This window comes from Gossypium arboreum, chromosome 4 (genome assembly GCF_025698485.1).
Source record: "Gossypium arboreum isolate Shixiya-1 chromosome 4, ASM2569848v2, whole genome shotgun sequence".
Classification (NCBI taxonomy): domain Eukaryota; kingdom Viridiplantae; phylum Streptophyta; class Magnoliopsida; order Malvales; family Malvaceae; genus Gossypium; species Gossypium arboreum.
Window position 1 is genome coordinate 122,053,895 of NC_069073.1, and position 17,417 is coordinate 122,071,311.

The window sequence follows — 17,417 nt, forward strand, 5'->3', positions numbered from 1 at the left end:
ATAGTAACTTAAATAATAATGATTAAAATATTATTTTCACAAAGTAAATTTTTTAATATTTATATAAGAGCAATGAAAAGAATCCATAAATGATAGGATTTGAACTTACGACGTGACGATTTTCAAAATTTTAAATTTACCATTTCAATTTAAAAACATGAAAAAAAAACAAACTAAATGATACATTTGTATCGACATTTGTTACTTTATAAAATATAAGGTTATTTTGTTCCCTAAAAAAATAATATTTTGGTAATTTTCCAGTTAAATTGATATTGAGTCGACTTGTAACACCAATTAAGTCAATGATTTAATATTAGTATAAATAAATAATTAAAATAAAGTATTAAAATAAAGTTGGTGATATGACACATTTAAAGGTACAGTTGAACTGAACTAAGTTAAAATACTATCAAACTCGACTCGAATTTTGAAGCTCGATATTGAGCTTGATTGACTATCTATTTTTAGGCTCGAGATATAATTGAGTTAATCGAGCTTAAGTTCAATTAAGCTCATTTATTAATTTTTATACTCAAGCGATAAGTCAAGTTTGAGCTTAATTCAATAATTGAGTTTAAAGTTAAAGATAATGACGTAATTTAACAATATAAAAATATGAAAAACTTGACAAGATTCGTCATTCTAATAGAATATTATTTAGTTCGAATTGCTTAATCTATAACTTGAGTTGCTTAAACTTAACTCAATAATTACAAAATTAATTTAAAAATATTTACGATAAACAAGAGTCAAATTTGATGAATTTTGACTTAAGCAACTAATTATCTGATTTATTTTGACTTAAGTAACTAATTATCTGATTTAATTTGACTTAATTATCCACAAAAAATTGGGATTTGAATTTAATAGAATTTTGTTTTAAAATTTAAAATTAATAATAGTAATTATTTAATTCAAGAAAGTAATAATTATTATTTTAAAATAGACTATTTTAATATTAGGTAAACTTCACTAATAGTCATTCGATAATTAATAAATTTATTTTTGGTCACCTAACTATGAAAAATTACAAAATAGGCATCTAATTTTTCAAATGTCTTTTTGTCATACAATGGTGCTTTTAAAATTGGCGAGTTGTAACTTTAACCTTCAACATTTATATATTATGTTAATTTAATCATGATTCAAAAATCTAACTCTCAACATTTACACATTATGTAATTTGATATTTTTGTAATTTTACTTTTATTCGTGACATTTTCACCTAAAAGTTAAAAAAAACTCTCAATGTAAAAAAAAAAGAAGAAGAAGCAAAATTGCAAAAAAAATCTAATTATACAATATGTAAATATTAATGGTTAAATTTTATTAGAGTCAAGACTAAATTGATATGATTTATAAATGTTGAGGGATGAAGTTACTATTATATCAATTTTAAAAGTTGCCACTTCTAACAAGATGGTGATCGAAAAAGGAAAAATTGAATAGTTGAGTGACTATTTTGTAACTTTTCATACTTTGGTGACTAAAAAAAAATTTAGTGATAGTTAAATGACCATTTTATATTTTTTATAGTTAAGTAGCTAAAAGAAAAATTCACTAATAGTGGAGTACTGGTGTAGTTTAACCTTTAATTTTTTAGGACTTTCTCTTCAGTGTCACTGTAAACCGGATTTAAATCCACAAATTAGAGAGAGAAATATAGAAATGTACTATTATTTTCCCCCCTCTCACAGAGCTCACTCTCTATAAATATATCAAAATCTGTTCAAATCAGCTAGATTTCAACTGAGTTTGAAACCCTAGCATTTGGATCCATTTCGAGTTGTAGATGTGAAGCGAACTTTTCTCTTTGAACACATATTTCTTTTTTTGGTTGCATTTTGTGCTGTAAAGTGGTGCGACTAAGTGTTTGGATCGGAGATGGAAGAGGTTGCCGGCGAAGCGGCGGAGGTAAGAACCAATGTGAGGAGTGAGTCGCCGATGAGGATGACGTCGGCCACCACGGCGGGTGTTCCTCCGTCGTTGACGGTCTCGGCGTCGTTTAGAGAGAGTGGAGGCAAAGGCTTGTCGAGGAGGAGAGGTGTTAGACCTAGCTTCGACGCCGATAATGATTTTGTTCCGTTTCTTCACGGGTCGGATCCGGTGAAGCTGGAGCTTACCAGATTGGAGAATGAAGTTAGAGGTGATGAATGTGGATCGATCTAGGTGTTTTTTGCCTTGATTCGGTTAAATTTGACTGCGTTTTACTGCTTTTTTTTATAAATATTATCTGTTATTTTATTTTGATATTATCCTCTTTGTTTTTGGATTGGATTACAGATAAAGATAGAGAATTGGGAGAAGCACAAGCGGAAATTAAGGCATTAAGAATGTCTGAAAGGCTAAGAGAAAAGGCTTGCGAAGAGGTTGGTTTATTTGTTTATTTATTTAAATATTATTGGGCTTTAGTTTATGTTAGAAATTAAATTGTACTGATAGGTGAAGCGTTTTAGGAATAGTCGAAATTAAAACAGTAATTATTTAGATTTTTTTAAAAAAAATCTGATGTTAAGGATAGATGTCTGATCTTAGTGGAATGTCCGCCTCTTTTTTTTTTTCATTAACGGATTTGAGTTTAGGGGCAAATTTAAGGTCTCTTTGACGTTAGAGATTATATTACTGTTATAGAAATAATAAATTGATAGAAGATGGGTTGTCTACTCTCTGTATTTTTGTGTGTATTGTTAGGGGAGAGCAAAACTCGGTCAAAATCAACTTAACCAACCTAACACTGTTTGGTTTAATCGGTTTGGTTAGTTTGGTTTCGGTCTATGTCTGTTAAAAAAATCAGTTATGTTACATATAAAACCGAATCAAACAGATTAGCCTATTTAATATAAATATAAATGAAATATAGTAATAATATATAATATGAATTAAAAATGCAGTATTGTTATGTTACTGTGGAAAAGTAGATTTTTCTGATTCTTGGAAAGTTGTTTCTAGTCTTTGATGATAAAGCTTACTGAAATACATCATGCATTGGTTACTTGGACTTGGTTGTGCCCCGTATGTTCAATTTTTTAAAGATTTTCACATAATCTAGAACTTGTTTCATGGTTTTCCTATTACATTAATTGTTCTTTGTTAACCTTTTCCCCCTCATATTTATCTACTGCGGTTTAGGGTTTGCTCTCATGATTAAATGGATTGTTTTGATGTCTTGAAATTCTGATGGTTAATAGACCTCCTTGTTTAATGACTTACTATTTCTGCATATAAACGTGTGGTCCCTAGTTTTGTTCCAAAAAAACATATTATCTTTATGTAATTTACAACTCTTCTATGCAGACCAGGGCTCTTGCATCTAAGACTGTAGTTATGAAACTTTTTGCAGTGGTTTTATATACGATCTTATGACTGTTCGCCTTATTGGACAGATTTGAGATGTGGTTTTACTTGGATTTCTTGATTGAGATGGAACTGACTGTTTTTATTCTTCTTTTGTACCATAGCTCGGTGACGAGCTCTCAAAAATGGATGGGAAGCTTAAATTGACAGAATCTCTTCTTGAAAGCAAGGTATTGGTTTCAATTCCTTTCAACCCTTATTATTTTTTCTTTTGTCGTGCTTCTAAATTTAGTTAATAAATATGTTCCACAGAACCTTGAAATCAAGAAAATAAATGATGAGAAGAAGGCAGCCATGGCTGCTCAGTTTGCAGCTGAGGCCACTCTGCGGAGGGTTCATGCTGCTCAAAAGGACGATGATATGCCTCCAATTGAAGCAATTCTTGCACCCTTGGAGGCTGAGCTGAAGCTTGCTCGGCAAGAGGTATTTATGTCTTTTCAACCTTTGTTGCTCTGACTTTTCATTTTTATGGAAATACCCATGTCCAGCATTCCTTTTAGATAAATGAATACGGAGATATTATGACCTCCAAGGATCTTCCTAATACATAAAAAACGAAACATAGAAAAATCTAACCTCATCCGTGTTAGACACACACGTGTGCCAGACCGTGACATCTGAGTCCGAGTAACATAGTTTTCAACTGTTGGTTCTGTCTATAGAGAGAAGTGGAGAAGGATCTCTAAACTTGTATGTGATTGATTATTTTCTTACTGGTTATTTCTTTCGTTTTTTGTAGATTGCAAAACTTCAAGATGATAATAAAGCGCTTGATCGTCTAACTAAATCAAAAGAAGCAGCTTTACTTGAAGCCGAAAGGACTGTTCAGGTTGCATTGGCCAAAGCGTCCATGGTGGATGATCTCCAAAATAAAAACCAGGAGTTGATGAAGCAGATAGAAATTTGTCAGGTATTCCGATCATTTTTTATGTTTCCTGTTCTCAGGTCCATATATTTTTGGCTTAGTCCGTTTAAGCGTATAATGAAGAAAGTCACTTGTTTACAATTTGTCTATGGTAGGAAGAAAACAAAATTTTGGACAAAATGCATCGCCAAAAGGTTGCAGAGGTTGAAAAGCTTACACAAACCGTAAAAGAGCTGGAAGAGGCTGTTCTTGCTGGTGGTGCTGCTGCAAATGCAGTTCGGGATTATCAACGGAAAGTTCAGGAGATGAATGTAATGCCTGGATTTTATATGTCCAAGTTTGCTTGATTCCTTTTTGTTGGTATTGTCCTAAATCTCTTCTTGAAATGAATGATTTGTGTTTATGTTCCTTAGGAGGAAAGAAAAACTCTTGATCGAGAACTGGCACGTGCGAAAGTAACCGCTAATAGAGTGGCCACAGTTGTAGCAAATGACTGGAAAGATGCTAATGACAAAGTGATGCCTGTGAAACAATGGCTTGAAGAGCGGAGATTCTTGCAGGTTTTTGCAGACGGTTTCTCCCATTGAATAAAACTACAAGATGTTGCCTTAATACTTTCTATTCATTGTGGACTTTATTTCTTCCAGGGAGAAATGCAGCAACTTCGTGACAAGCTTGCTATAACCGAGCGAGCTGCAAAATCTGAAGCACAGTTGAAAGTAATAATCTGATTGTGACTTCACCATTCTGTTATTTATGACGTTGCTGTTGGTTTCGAAATTAGAGCTTTTGTTTGATTTTCCAGGAGAAATATCAATTGCGGCTTAGAGTTCTAGAAGAGAACTTGAGAGGATCTTCTAACAGCTTTAGTCGCAGTACTTCAGTTGGAAGAAGCACGAGCAATGGGCCTTCCAGGCGCCAATCACTTGGTGGAGCTGAGAACTTCTCAAAGATTTCATCCAATGGGTTTTTACCCAAGAGATCACCGAGCTCTCAATTGAGATCCTCTTTGTCTTCTAGTACTGTGTTGAAGCATGCGAAAGGAACATCTAAGTCATTTGATGGAGGCACGAGATCATTAGACAGGGCTAAAGTGCTTTTAAATGGAGCAGCCTCAAATGTTTCAGTAAACCATCCTTCTGAGGGGATCAAGGAGAGTGAGTCACCGAGTAGTGAAAAATCGAATGATTTCCAGCCAGTAGACACTGAGGACAATGTTCCAGGAGTTTTGTACGATTTGCTGCAGAAAGAGGTCATAGCATTGAGGAAAGCTGGTCACGAGAAAGATCAAAGTCTTAAAGATAAAGATGATGCGATTGAGGTAGATGCATTTGCTCTTTCAAGCCAATACCATTTTTAATTTATCATTCCAGATAAATACTGTAGTAATCCTTGTATCTTTCAGATGCTAGCTAAGAAGGTCGAAACATTGACAAAGGCAATGGAAGTTGAGGCTAAAAAGATGAGAAGAGAAGTTGCAGCTATGGAAAAAGAGGTTGCTGCCATGCGTGTGGAGAAAGAACACGAGAATAAGGCCAAGCGGTTAGCTAACTCCAAGGGATCGGCTGCTCAGCTGCTTACTGGAAGGTGCTTTTATTGTTTATATCTTTGTTTAGATTTTTATACTCTTCATTTTCCTTTAGGTAAAAGTATTAGGAGTCGCATTGCATTTTACACCTTTTACTCAAAAATAGGCAAATTAGCTCTTGTATGTTAGATCAAAAAGCAAACTAGTCCTATTAAAAATTCTATCAATTTTTACTGTTAAAAACTGGTAGTTGTATGTTAGCATAAGTTAAAAACTGGTCTTTGTATGTTAGCATAAGGTACACATGGCATGTCACATGTCATGCCGATTTTTAATAACACAAATGGATAAAATTTTTACTAGAAAGGACCAATTTGTTCTTTGATATAACATACAAGGATTAATTTACTCATTTTTTGAGTAGAGGGGACAAAAGGCAATTTGACTCATTGTGCAGGGGCTTCCATGGTACTTTAACCTTTTCCTTTAGTACTATAAGTTAAAATTAATCTCCCTAGTTTGTTGCATTTGCCCCTTATATATTGCCCCTTATATATTGCGGAGTTAGCAGCCATGGTATGACCCTATTTAACTTCTCTTCATTTTTCTTTAATTACTTATGCTCGACATCCGTGTTAGATGCATATCCAGATGCTGGTATGAGGATATGACCTCCAAGAACATATGAAGCCTATCTTAGTAAAAGATACTGGACTCTGTAACCTTGTTGGCTGTTACCCATTATGTTGCTTAGGACTAAATGTATATGCTGATCACATTATATAGGTTTCCCGGGGATTGTAACACACTTTTGGATAGTTTACTTTTAAGACTACTGATGAACTTTCGAATCAGTTAGATGTTGATCTTGGGATTCATTTAAATTTGGTACTTCAAGTCTTTTCTCGTACTCGTGTATTATTGTTGGATACGAGTATGTATCTGACATAGGTATATTCAATTTTTTACAAGTTTTTTCATGCGTTTGGAAGGGTCATACACAAGACTTGCTCTAATATTTGTCGGATACAGCTTCAAGTTGTAGTGATCAGTTTTAATGGATCCACTGGTCATTTCTTTTAAATTTTCTGCCTAATTGATTTCCGATGACTCTTCCGAGCCTAGAGTCAAGGCCTATTATATATGAATGTCACCATGCTAGTTTAGTTTTCATTGATTACATATTGATACTCGATATAGCTTACCAAATTCTCAAATTTATGCAGAAATACGTCTCGAAGCGGGTTAACACGCAGCACTCAATGACAGCAAATTTTAATCGAAGCATCAACTACAAGGAGTACACATAAGTCTCCTGGATCCTTTTACTTTTTATAATTTGTTACCTCCTTTGGTGATTGATTATAAAGATATTATGACTTGCATGCTGATGAACCTGCGTTCATTAAAATTGACCAATAGATGAAATCCGGGAAAAAAGGGTAAAATTCGGATGAAGAAGACATCGATTCGGTATGCTTCTAACAAACTGCTTATTCCACTTTTTAGAGATTTAGCCAAAAAAAGAAAAACAGGAAAAAGGAAACTATTGACTATGGGCTAACATTATGTTAGGTTTTCATGAGTGGCCAGTGATTGTGTGGTTGTATAGGTAGTTTCCTTTTTTTCCCCGGAATTTCTGCGGTTGTCCCATTTTTCGTTTTTTTCATTTCATATTTGTAATCTGCAATTAGTGTGATTTGTCTTTCAAGTTTGTTAATATTCTTGTATTGAGATCTGTTTGGTTGTGTTATTCATTAATAGTTGCTTATAGATCTGGAATGATTGTTTTTGTTTTTTCTTTGGATGTTGGATGCTGTTTTTAAGGGTGAGGTTTTGTTTGGTTGGGTCTTAAAATTTTAAAATCCCTACAAATTTTGCAGAACCGATCGATGTATAAGTGAGAAATCGAACTAATCTAATTAGAATTAATCAATTCGGTTTGACCAGGTTTTTCGGTTTCTCATTCATTGTTAGGCTGGATAATGATACCATTCTAGAAATCATTTTAATATTTAAGCGTTGGTCAATGATGTTTGAACCGGACAATGTCGGCTGGTTGGATTGGGAGCCAGCCAGGGTTATTGGTCCGAAGAATGGCTTTGATCCGGTTAAACCGGTAAGTGGCATGGATCGATTGAATTGACAGTTGAATTGAGGTTTTTATTTTTTAATTTTTAACCATTTTTTAATCGAACCGGTTGGATTGGTGAATTGGTGGCTGAACTGGTTCGGTTTAAAAAACATTAGTGTTGGTTTGTTAAGTTATTCGATTTAGAAAAAAAAAAAACTAAAAATCAACCACACAATCACGTCCAAATTAAAATACATATCAATAAGCATTCTTGATAAAAATTGATGTCGGAGACTGAGTGCTCAGATTTATATTTAGCTTAGATCTTTCAATATGTCGGTTTTGTCCAATGTTATTATGGTCTAGGTAAGTCATGATTGAGTCATGTTTTTAATGTTTATTTTTATACTTATACTCCCTCAATAAAAAAGAATTACCTTATCAAATAAGGTGAAAGTCTAAGAAATTTCTATTTTAGTCTTTGTATTATTAAATGGATCTATTTATTCATTGTGTTATTAAATAAATTAAAATTAAAATAGAGTTAATATTTACTGTTTAAAATAATATTATTTATTATTTTCTTGTATAGTTTTGTTAATGAAATTTTTGTTTCTTTTAATTGAATTGGAATTGAAAAAATATATTTTTTATATTACAAATAGTAATTCTGATACAGTTTAGATTTATTTGATTGGTTTTAATAGTATAAAGAATAAATTGATTTATTTAATAACAGAGGTATTGGATAAAATCAAATTTAAACAAATTAAATTGATAGATTGAATGAACATCTTAAAATCAATTTTTTAATTGAATAAAATTTGAAACTGAACAAACTAACATTATAATTTGACTAGATTTTCAATTTTTTTTGGATTATTATTTATTTTCTTGATTTTCCTGCTAGGTAGAAGCTAAGCGGGACTTGAAAGATTCCCAATCGAGACCCTTTTCAATGTATTGTATGTTGGAAGGATCGAAAGGACCTTTGATTCTATCAATGGAGTTTATCACTGCTCTTTTTGGTATTACACTCTTTGATGGATCTGGTGATGTCCCATAGCTCAAACACGATGAAAACCCCTGCAATAATGGCAAATTTATAGAGGAATTAACTACAGAAATATATTTAAAACATATTTAATACACATGGATTAGAGTTTATGCATATACGTGCCTAATAAGATGCATCAGGAAAAAAAAAAAACTTTAATCAGTTAAAGTACCATGACGATTTTGTATTAGAAATTAATATTTTACTCTATCTACTCAAAAGTTAATAAATTAATCTTTTGAATGTTAAATCAAAGAATAATCAATCCTTTATATAGTTGATCGTATGATTAGATTGTGATACATAGTATGCTATATATATTTTATATTGATATATAAGGATTATTTTTAACAATAAAAATGAATGAAATTTTTAATAGAAGTATCAATTTACTTTTTTTATCTAATATATATGAATTAATTTATTTATATTTTTAATAAAAGGGTAAAATGCATTCGACCCTTTTACATGGGTTTTCATAATACTTTTATCACTTAATCTTGATCTATTTCTCCATTTTGATAACTAAAATTTTTCATCCCACTTTAGAATTTTAGCAATCATTTTCTTCCCGACACGAATAAGAATGTAAAATGTGGCATACTTTTACCGGATGCTAGTAATTTGGTAGTAAAATTCGATGAAAATGCAGATTCTAAGTATCAAAATGAGAAAAAAATTAAGTACTAAAAGGAGAAAAGTATAATTTAAGAGTCAAATCATGATTTAAGAAAATAATTAGTATACTTTAATATCAATTAGAACGTATTGAGATTTAAGACTAATTTAAAATCTACATTATAATTTAGACGTATATTGAAATTGATCCTCAAAAAACAAAAACAATTATAATTTCATAGACAGACCTTGAAAATAAGAACCTCAACTTCTTGTTCATCCACAAGTGCATGAACAATAAGAGCTTCTTCTCTAGCGGATTGGCTATAAATTTCGAGCATTGCGATCTCTTCGTTATACCCATTTTCTTTTTCTTCTTCATCATCATCGTTTTCATATCTGATTCTTCTTCTTGCAGCAGCACAAGAAATGCGGTGAGCTCTTCGATAATTGCAGAACTTAAAAGCTTTAGCGGCAATGACAATGGCGGAACGATTGGTTTTTAAGGAGTTTATTTCCTTGGGGAAAATGGGTATCATTGGAGGTGTGAGAATTGTGTAGCCCATGTTCATATATGTTTCGGCCATGGTTGAATTTGAACCAGTGTTCTTCTTCACCTTTTGGAATTGGATGGTTTAAAAAGATAAGGTGGTGGCACTATCACAGTTTTAACGTGGATGGTGAGAATATCATAGCCCACGTGCTCTTCAATCTGTTTTTTAAAGGGTTAATTTCACTAAATGTTCTCAGACAATCAAAATATCCTATTTGAGTCGTCAAAATTTTAATATCGTCTAACCATTAATTTTAGCCACGTAGAGACAAAAATTAAAAATTTTCTCCTGATCAGATTAAATTATATATTTTATGAGAATTAAAATAAAAATAAAAATTTTTAATAACTTATATTTTTATAATTTTAAAATATTAAATAAAATTCTATTTTTTTAAAGATCAAAATATAATTTTATCTTTATTAAATTAAAATTTTGTAAAATTTCAAGAATTAAAAGTGAAATTTTATGTTTTAGGGGCTGAGACTCTTGCCAATACCTTTGACATCGCTCCTACATTGAAGGCTAATGAACATATTAAAATTAAGTTAATATGTGCCATAAGTTGTTTACATTTTTAGAATTTGGTCCTTATTTATTTTAAATTTCAAAATTTAGATTAATTGTTTAATTTAAAATATTTTAAAGTTTGATATAGAATTTGATATTTAATTAATATGATAATGAACTTTGAAAATTTAATTAGAATATTTTAAAATATAATTTAGATTAAGGGTGAATATAGAGGTTAGTAAGGCCTCGGTCCATTTTGTCCCTTTAAAATTTTAAATTAATAAAGATAAAATTACACACTAATTCTTTAAAAATGATAAAATTTTAATTTAATTTTTAAAATTATATTTCTACTATAATAAAAATTATAATTTAATTTCTACACTTAAAATAATTTAGTGGCTTCCCGGTTTAGAGTTGGAGCTGTTTGTTATTAACCATTTTCTTAAAATATTCATATACATATTTAAATAGGTGAAATAGTGGTTTTGGTGTCTCAAGTATGTTAAAATTTGGACTTATTCATTCATAATATTATCCAAATATTTTTAAATCATCTTTGAATAATTGGTTAACATGTAAACCTTCTATTTAACTTTTAAAATAAATACTCTTAAGCATTCAATTTGCATGTAACTTTTTATAAAAATTTCGTGTTAATTGTCAACACATTAACAAAAGTAATTGAGGATTTAATAATTTGAATTAATTAAAACATTTTAAAATTAAAAAAATAGAATAATAATATTAATTAATCTCGACCAATTTTATTATTAAAAATATTATTTTTATATTTTATAATTAAATTAAAATTTTAAAAATAATATTACAACTCGATCTAAGAACACTGCTAGCTGTAAACAACTGCTCTTGCAGTAAAATTTTAGAATAGTGATGAAATTAGATTATAAGGACTAAATCAGTAAGATTAACATAGTATAGGGACTAGTAGAGTGAATTTCAGTTATTTTTCTGATGGAACTGGCGGTTTTCAATTCTGATCAATAATGGTATTTCAATTTCCCAATTTTTCTCAACTTCAAACCTAAAATCCCGATTTTCAAAAATTCCAGAAAATTAAAAGTTCAATAAAATGGCTGAAAAACCACCGCCAAAACCGATTTTACCTCAAGATTGGGAATCTTTAGTTGAAGATTTCCAGTACGGCGGTTTCCGCCGCGAGAAATGGCGGTCCCTGTCCCCTTCCGTCGTCGAACTCGCCCTTTCATCGATCCTCAAAAAGGAATTCCCTTTCAAAATCCCTCTCGTAATCTTCCTCGAGGAATTTTCCGATCTATTGTTCCCCCAAGATCCATCACTCGCTTCCCTTATGGACCGCCTCGTCGAAACCCTACGCGCCGTTGTCCAATCCCCGACCGACGGTGTCCATGTCACTTACGCATTGAAAGAACAGATGATGGTTTCGACGACCTCGATTTTGATCTCTACCAACTCAGTCGAGTCCGTCGAGGTTCGGTTTACGGAATCCGTCGTCGAACTTTTATTAGCGGTTATAAACCGGCCGAACCATGGACCGGACCGCCACGCACGTGCCACTGCTTGTGAGTGTCTACGTGAGTTGGAGAAAGCTTACCCTTGTTTACTCTCTGATATTGCTGGTCATTTATGGAGCTTATGCCAAAGCGAACGAACCCATGCTTCGCAAAGTTACATTTTGTTGTTTACAACTGTGATTCATAGTATCGTGAATCGAAAGTTAAGTGTTTCTATTTTGAATACTTCGGTTCCTTTGATTCCTTTTAATGTACCGCAATGCATTGGAGAATTAGAAAAGGAAGGGCTGTTAGAGTTGAATTATAAGGAATTGAGAAGAGCAATGGCGTTTTTATTGGAATGGCCACAAGTTTTAACTCCTTGTGGGATGATGATTTTTATGGGAATGATAATGCCATTAGCAGTAGCTTTAGATTTACAGTCTTCTATGCTTAAAGTTCAGTTTTTTGGGATGATTTATTCATTTAATCCTTTATTGTATCATGTTGTTTTGGTCATGTATTCGCATTTTTCCGAAGCATTTAACGAGCAGGAAATTGAGATTGTGAGAAGACTTTATTTGGTTTCATTGGAAACACAGCAACATTTGGTGTTTCGATTGCTTTCAGTGCATTGGTTGATGGTTTTTCTGAATAGGTTGATGGTCGAGAAGAAGAAGTCGATTGTAGAAATGGGTTTCATGTTTTATCCGAGCGTGTTTGATCCACTTTCGTTGAAAGCATTAAAGCTAGATTTACTTGCTTTCTGTTCTGTTTGTATCGATAAGTTGAATCCTCAAAGTGTTTCAGATATGGAAGGGAATTCGGTAGTGAAGCTCTTTCAGGATGGTCTAGTATCAGTTTTGGGTTTCAAATGGTTGCCTCCTTGGAGCACGGAAACTGCAGTGGCATTCCGTACTTTCCATAAATTTTTGATAGGCGCATCATCTCATTCCGAGGCTGATCCTTCCACCACCACTGCACTTATGGAATCCGCCATTTTCAATCATTTAAAGGTTTTTTCTTTTTCATTATAAAGTACTCATTTAATTATGCCTCAATGAATCTAATTTACATCTACTTAACTATATGGAGTATGTCCATTATCTGAAATAGATTATTATGTCGATCATATAATTATTATGATGGCATTTATGTAGGAGTGGATTAATCAGGTACAAGGAATGAAAATTAAAACATAATTTGCCACACGTATAAAACTTAATTCAATTTATTTAGTCTTTTCCAGTTCGTTTAATATGAATGAAAAATGATTCATTGGCATGTAAAATGTTTTCTTTTTTTTTTTTGGAATTTATATGCATGGGTTTGTGTTTATATAAATATAGGTGAATGTACCAAGGAGCTTGATCAAATTAGTCCTCTACTATTAAATGGATCAGTTTAGTCTATCTACTATTAAAATGAATCAAATAAGTCCAAATTGGAATAAAATTAATATTTACTGTTTAACAAAATATTTTTAAAGTTTTTATTATTCTATAAATGAAATCTTTTCTTTGGAATTGAACTACAATTGAAAAAATATTTTTAGGGCATTTTTATATAGTAAATGTTAACTCTATTACAATTTGGACTTATTGATTCTTTTTAATAGTACAGGGACTAAATTGATCCATTTAATAATAGAGGGACTAATTTGATCCAGTCACTGTAATACAGGGATCTCCCAGGTACTTTAACCTATACAAAGTTCGTGAATTGTTTGTTTTTACTCAATAATTTTATAATAAAAGTATATGCTAATGGGATCATTAGTTTTACTGAATTGGATCACAAGTGTTCCTTGATTTGGAATGTGTGTACCAATTCGAAAATCGCTGAGAGATAACGATTTCTGGTAACTGAGATGCAGAACTAGACTCGAAGTTTATGTTTTAGCTGATTCTAAATCCTGAGTATGACACGGGAAAAATTATACTCCAATGGGCTATATGCTGATATTTGTTAACTTCTTTTGTTCAGGGGATGTTTGTTGACTTGATACTGGAGTTTCAGAGATTGGTTCCAGTCATTGTTGCTTTTATTGACCGTTTGTTAGGCTGTCAAAGGCATCTTTGGTTGGGAGAACGTCTGCTTCAAACGATCGATGCGAGTCTGCATTCAAGAGTTGCAATTGATTATAGACTAGTTTCATACTTCTCGATTTTCGATAGGATTGCTGAAAATCAAACAATACCTCCGCGTAGGTTGTTAGAGCTACTAACCAAGTTCATGGCTTTCCTTGTTGAGAAACATGGACCAGACACAGGTGTAAAATCTTGGTCTCGGGGTAGTAAGGTCCTCGGCATTTGCAGAACCATGCTAACTCACCATCAGAGCTCTCGTTTATTCCTTGGTTTATCCCGTCTCCTGGCGTTCACCTGCCTTTACTTCCCTGATTTGGAGGTTCGTGACCACGCAAGGTATGAAGGGACGACTTTGTTCTTTTTCCTTTTTTAACATTTCTGTTCCATGTTGACCCAACGGGAAGAAAAATAGTCTAAATTATAAGGAATCTCGAGAAGAGTTTTTGATTATTTCCTGTCATGTAAATTTACAGGATCTACTTGAGGATGCTGATTTGTGTACCCGGAGTGAAGCTTAGAGGAATGCTAAACCTTGGGGAGCAACTCCTTGGTATTTCCCCCTCGTCTCATTCCGGATCATTCTTCAACGTGCCATCTCCTCGACATTCTCAAGATCCCAAGAAATTAAAGAACATCGCATCCTATATCCATCTCGAGCGGATGATACCACTACTTGTCAAACAGGCTTGGTCGTTGTCTTTATTACCTTTAAGGGTCGGGAGTAACAAACCAGAATTTTCTGGTGGCTTTAGGGATGGTGGAGCCTCGACAGATGAAAGAGAACTTGATGCCACTATACAATTTGAGACTGTATTAGATGGTCAGGTAATGGATAAACCACAGGCGCCATTATATGTGATGGACTCGAAAGTTTCAGAGATTTTAGCGATATTAAGGAGACATTTCTCGTATATTCCTGATTTTAGACATATGCCGGGGCTTAGGGTTAAAATTCCTTGCTATTTGAGATTTGATGCGGAGTCTTTCAATAATGATTGGGGAAGTGAGTCCCCGAAAAGTGGGTTACACGGAGTAGATGCCCTCCCTGCCATATATGCTACAGTATTGAAATTCTCATCGTTGGCACCATATGGGTCAATTCCGACATGTCATATACCCTTTCTTCTCGGTCAACCTCCAACTAGTGGTGATTTTCGTGGTGAAAATTTTTCACTAGACATCATTGCTACACATGATAGTGATGGTGGTAGTGAAGAAGATATCTATAAAGCTCCTGCAATGATCGAATTGGAACCACGTGAGCCAACTCCCGGTATGGTTGATGTTTTCATTGAAACAAACGGGGAAGATGGTCAAATCATCACAGGACAGTTGCAAAGTATTACGGTTGGCATTGAAGATTTGTTTCTTAAAGCTATTGCCCCACCAGACATCCCAGAAGATGTTTTACCTGATTACTATTCAGATTTGTTCAATGCCTTGTGGGATGCATGTGGTACTACTTCCAATACCGGGCGGGAGATTTTCCCCTTAAAGAGTGGCAAAGGGTTTGCTGCCATTCATGGAACCAGATCCGTGAAGTTGCTTGAGATTCCTCCATATGCTTTAATTCGTGCCACTGAACATTATCTGGCACCATTTGTAGTTAGCGTGAGCGGAGATCGTCTCATTGACATGGTAAAGGATAATGGAATTATCAGAGACGTTGTATGGCAAGATGAAGCCTCTGGACTTTTGCTTGAAGCCCCCACCTCAGTTGCCGAACCTGACAGTATGCCTCTTTATATTACTTTAGTCGAGAACGAAGAAGAGCAGGAAAGTCAGTTAAACATTGGCAAAAGAAGTCTCGGTTGCATCCATGTCTTGATTTTTCTTCCCCCGATGTTCCATCTCTTGTTACAAATGGAAGTAAGTGATGCTTCGACTTTAGTTCGTATTCGCACCGATCATTGGCCATGCTTAGCTTACATCGATGATTACTTGGAGGCATTGTTTTTGTCATAAAGGTGATTGCACGAACCAGTTGGGTTAAACTTCGAGTTTTGCCAGTTGGATGCCATTTTTAAAAGGTGATTGCTTGAACTAATCGTGCTAAACTTCAAGGCTTCATTCGACACGGTTCGAACTTCACTCTGGTTGGTGCCGATTTTTTGCATGGATTAATTGAATTAAACATCGAGATTTCACTGCATTACGGTTAAATACAACCCGTTGTTGTGAAACTTTTTGCATATGTTCATGTATTCTTTTTTTAAGATGATATGTGCATTTTGTTAGGAAAGGGGAGCTTTTTGCACCCATTTTGTTCATGTAATGCTGTTAGGAGAAAAAAAAAAAAAAAAGCCTCTGCAACACATCTCATTTGTATTTTTTTAAAATAATAATAATAATTATTTATTTTCCATGTATCACAATTTTGTCAGTACATTTAAATATTTTAATTATTTTTTCGTATCATAGTTTATGTCATGTCTTAATACAAATTAGATTTTGATAGTAAAAGTATTCAGGAGATTTCTGTATTATGAGTTTAATTATATTTTGTATTAGATTAATAAGTAAATTCGTTTTTCTATTAAAAATTTATCTATTTTTATTGATAAAAATAATTAAACAGTTACATGTGATGTGCCACGTGCATTTTATTCGATGTATAAGAATTAACTTTTAGTAGTAGAAATGGATGAAATTTTTAACATAAGGACTAATTTACTCCTTGATCTAATATATAAAAATTAATTTATCTATTTTTTAGTAGAAAGATAAAATACAATATGAGTCAAGAATATTTTTTTGTTTAATTTGTAGCGAAGGTATACTTCAGCAAGGCATAAGAGAAGCTTGTTCCACCTTCAATTAAAAAGTTCCTAACAAAATAAAGCTCTCATGGAGTTTTGGATAAGGTAATTTTATTAATTAAATTTAAATTATAATATCTAAGTATGAATATAAAACATGTATTTTAAATATATATAATTAATTAATTTTTTTTAAATTTTAATGTTTTTGAAACCGGATTGGTGGTTGAATTGGTCAAAGTTATCGGGTTTGTTTGATTCAAATTGAATAAATCATTAAAATTATAAAAAAGTAAAATTGAAAATTATTAAAAGATCATAAAATCTAGTTTAATTAATTTTTAGCCTAATACAATCGGTTCATATCAATTTGTGGATCAACTGATTGTTTACCTTGTTTTGGATCAGATCGGTCTGTTCTTAATTTAACCGTTCTAACTAACTGATCCAATCCAGTTTCAACAATCTTATTAAATAGGATAAATTACACCTAATATCATTAAATTATT

General features: G+C 32.7%; 3 protein-coding genes across 5 annotated transcripts; 2 read left to right on the plus strand and 1 right to left on the minus strand.

Annotated features, from left to right (window-relative positions):
• Nucleotides 1-1,567: 1,567 nt before the first annotated feature.
• On the plus strand, nt 1,568-7,523 carry LOC108483594 (microtubule-associated protein 70-2-like). Of its 3 annotated transcripts, XM_017787078.2 has the most exons (11): nt 1,568-2,149; nt 2,287-2,372; nt 3,462-3,527; nt 3,610-3,780; nt 4,097-4,267; nt 4,378-4,533; nt 4,636-4,782; nt 4,870-4,941; nt 5,028-5,543; nt 5,628-5,809; nt 6,977-7,523. In XM_017787078.2, the coding sequence occupies exons 1-11, from the start codon at nt 1,888-1,890 to the stop codon at nt 7,014-7,016; spliced, it is 1,869 nt and encodes a 622-aa protein (XP_017642567.1). In that variant the 5' UTR covers nt 1,568-1,887; the 3' UTR covers nt 7,017-7,523. The 3 variants fall into 3 exon arrangements, with proteins under 3 accessions (XP_017642567.1, XP_052882641.1, XP_052882640.1); XM_053026681.1 differs by lacking the exons at nt 1,568-2,149; nt 2,287-2,372 and adding an exon at nt 2,494-2,598; XM_053026680.1 differs by lacking the exons at nt 1,568-2,149; nt 2,287-2,372 and adding an exon at nt 2,837-3,015.
• A 1,025-nt stretch (nt 7,524-8,548) lies between these two features.
• On the minus strand, nt 8,549-10,186 carry LOC108482578 (uncharacterized). The gene is made up of 2 exons (XM_017785707.2): nt 9,748-10,186; nt 8,549-8,910 (listed from the first exon to the last, which is right to left on the minus strand). Exons 1-2 carry the CDS (start codon nt 10,084-10,086, stop codon nt 8,731-8,733), a joined length of 519 nt encoding a protein of 172 aa, XP_017641196.1. The 5' UTR covers nt 10,087-10,186; the 3' UTR covers nt 8,549-8,730.
• Nucleotides 10,187-11,506: 1,320 nt separating this feature from the next.
• LOC108480183 (uncharacterized) lies at nt 11,507-16,518 on the plus strand. Its single transcript, XM_017783082.2, has 3 exons — nt 11,507-13,075; nt 14,046-14,485; nt 14,623-16,518. Exons 1-3 carry the CDS (start codon nt 11,660-11,662, stop codon nt 16,112-16,114), a joined length of 3,348 nt encoding a protein of 1,115 aa, XP_017638571.1. The 5' UTR covers nt 11,507-11,659; the 3' UTR covers nt 16,115-16,518.
• The last annotated feature ends 899 nt before the right edge of the window (nt 16,519-17,417 follow it).

Bases quoted from the DNA above. Each gene is read 5' to 3' on its own strand.
- LOC108480183 (XM_017783082.2), top strand. From the start codon at position 11,660: ATGGCTGAAAAACCACCGCCAAAACCGATTTTACCTCAAGATTGGGAA. The intron at 13,076-14,045 runs GTTTTTTCTTTT...TCTTTTGTTCAG, and splicing joins CCATTTTCAATCATTTAAAG to GGGATGTTTGTTGACTTGAT. The intron at 14,486-14,622 runs GTATGAAGGGAC...GTAAATTTACAG, and splicing joins GAGGTTCGTGACCACGCAAG to GATCTACTTGAGGATGCTGA.
- LOC108482578 (XM_017785707.2), bottom strand. From the start codon at position 10,086: ATGGCCGAAACATATATGAACATGGGCTACACAATTCTCACACCTCCA. The intron at 8,911-9,747 runs GTCTGTCTATGA...CCATTATTGCAG, and splicing joins TTGAGGTTCTTATTTTCAAG to GGGTTTTCATCGTGTTTGAG.
- LOC108483594 (XM_017787078.2), top strand. From the start codon at position 1,888: ATGGAAGAGGTTGCCGGCGAAGCGGCGGAGGTAAGAACCAATGTGAGG. The intron at 4,783-4,869 runs GTTTTTGCAGAC...TATTTCTTCCAG, and splicing joins AAGAGCGGAGATTCTTGCAG to GGAGAAATGCAGCAACTTCG. The intron at 4,942-5,027 runs GTAATAATCTGA...TTGATTTTCCAG, and splicing joins AATCTGAAGCACAGTTGAAA to GAGAAATATCAATTGCGGCT.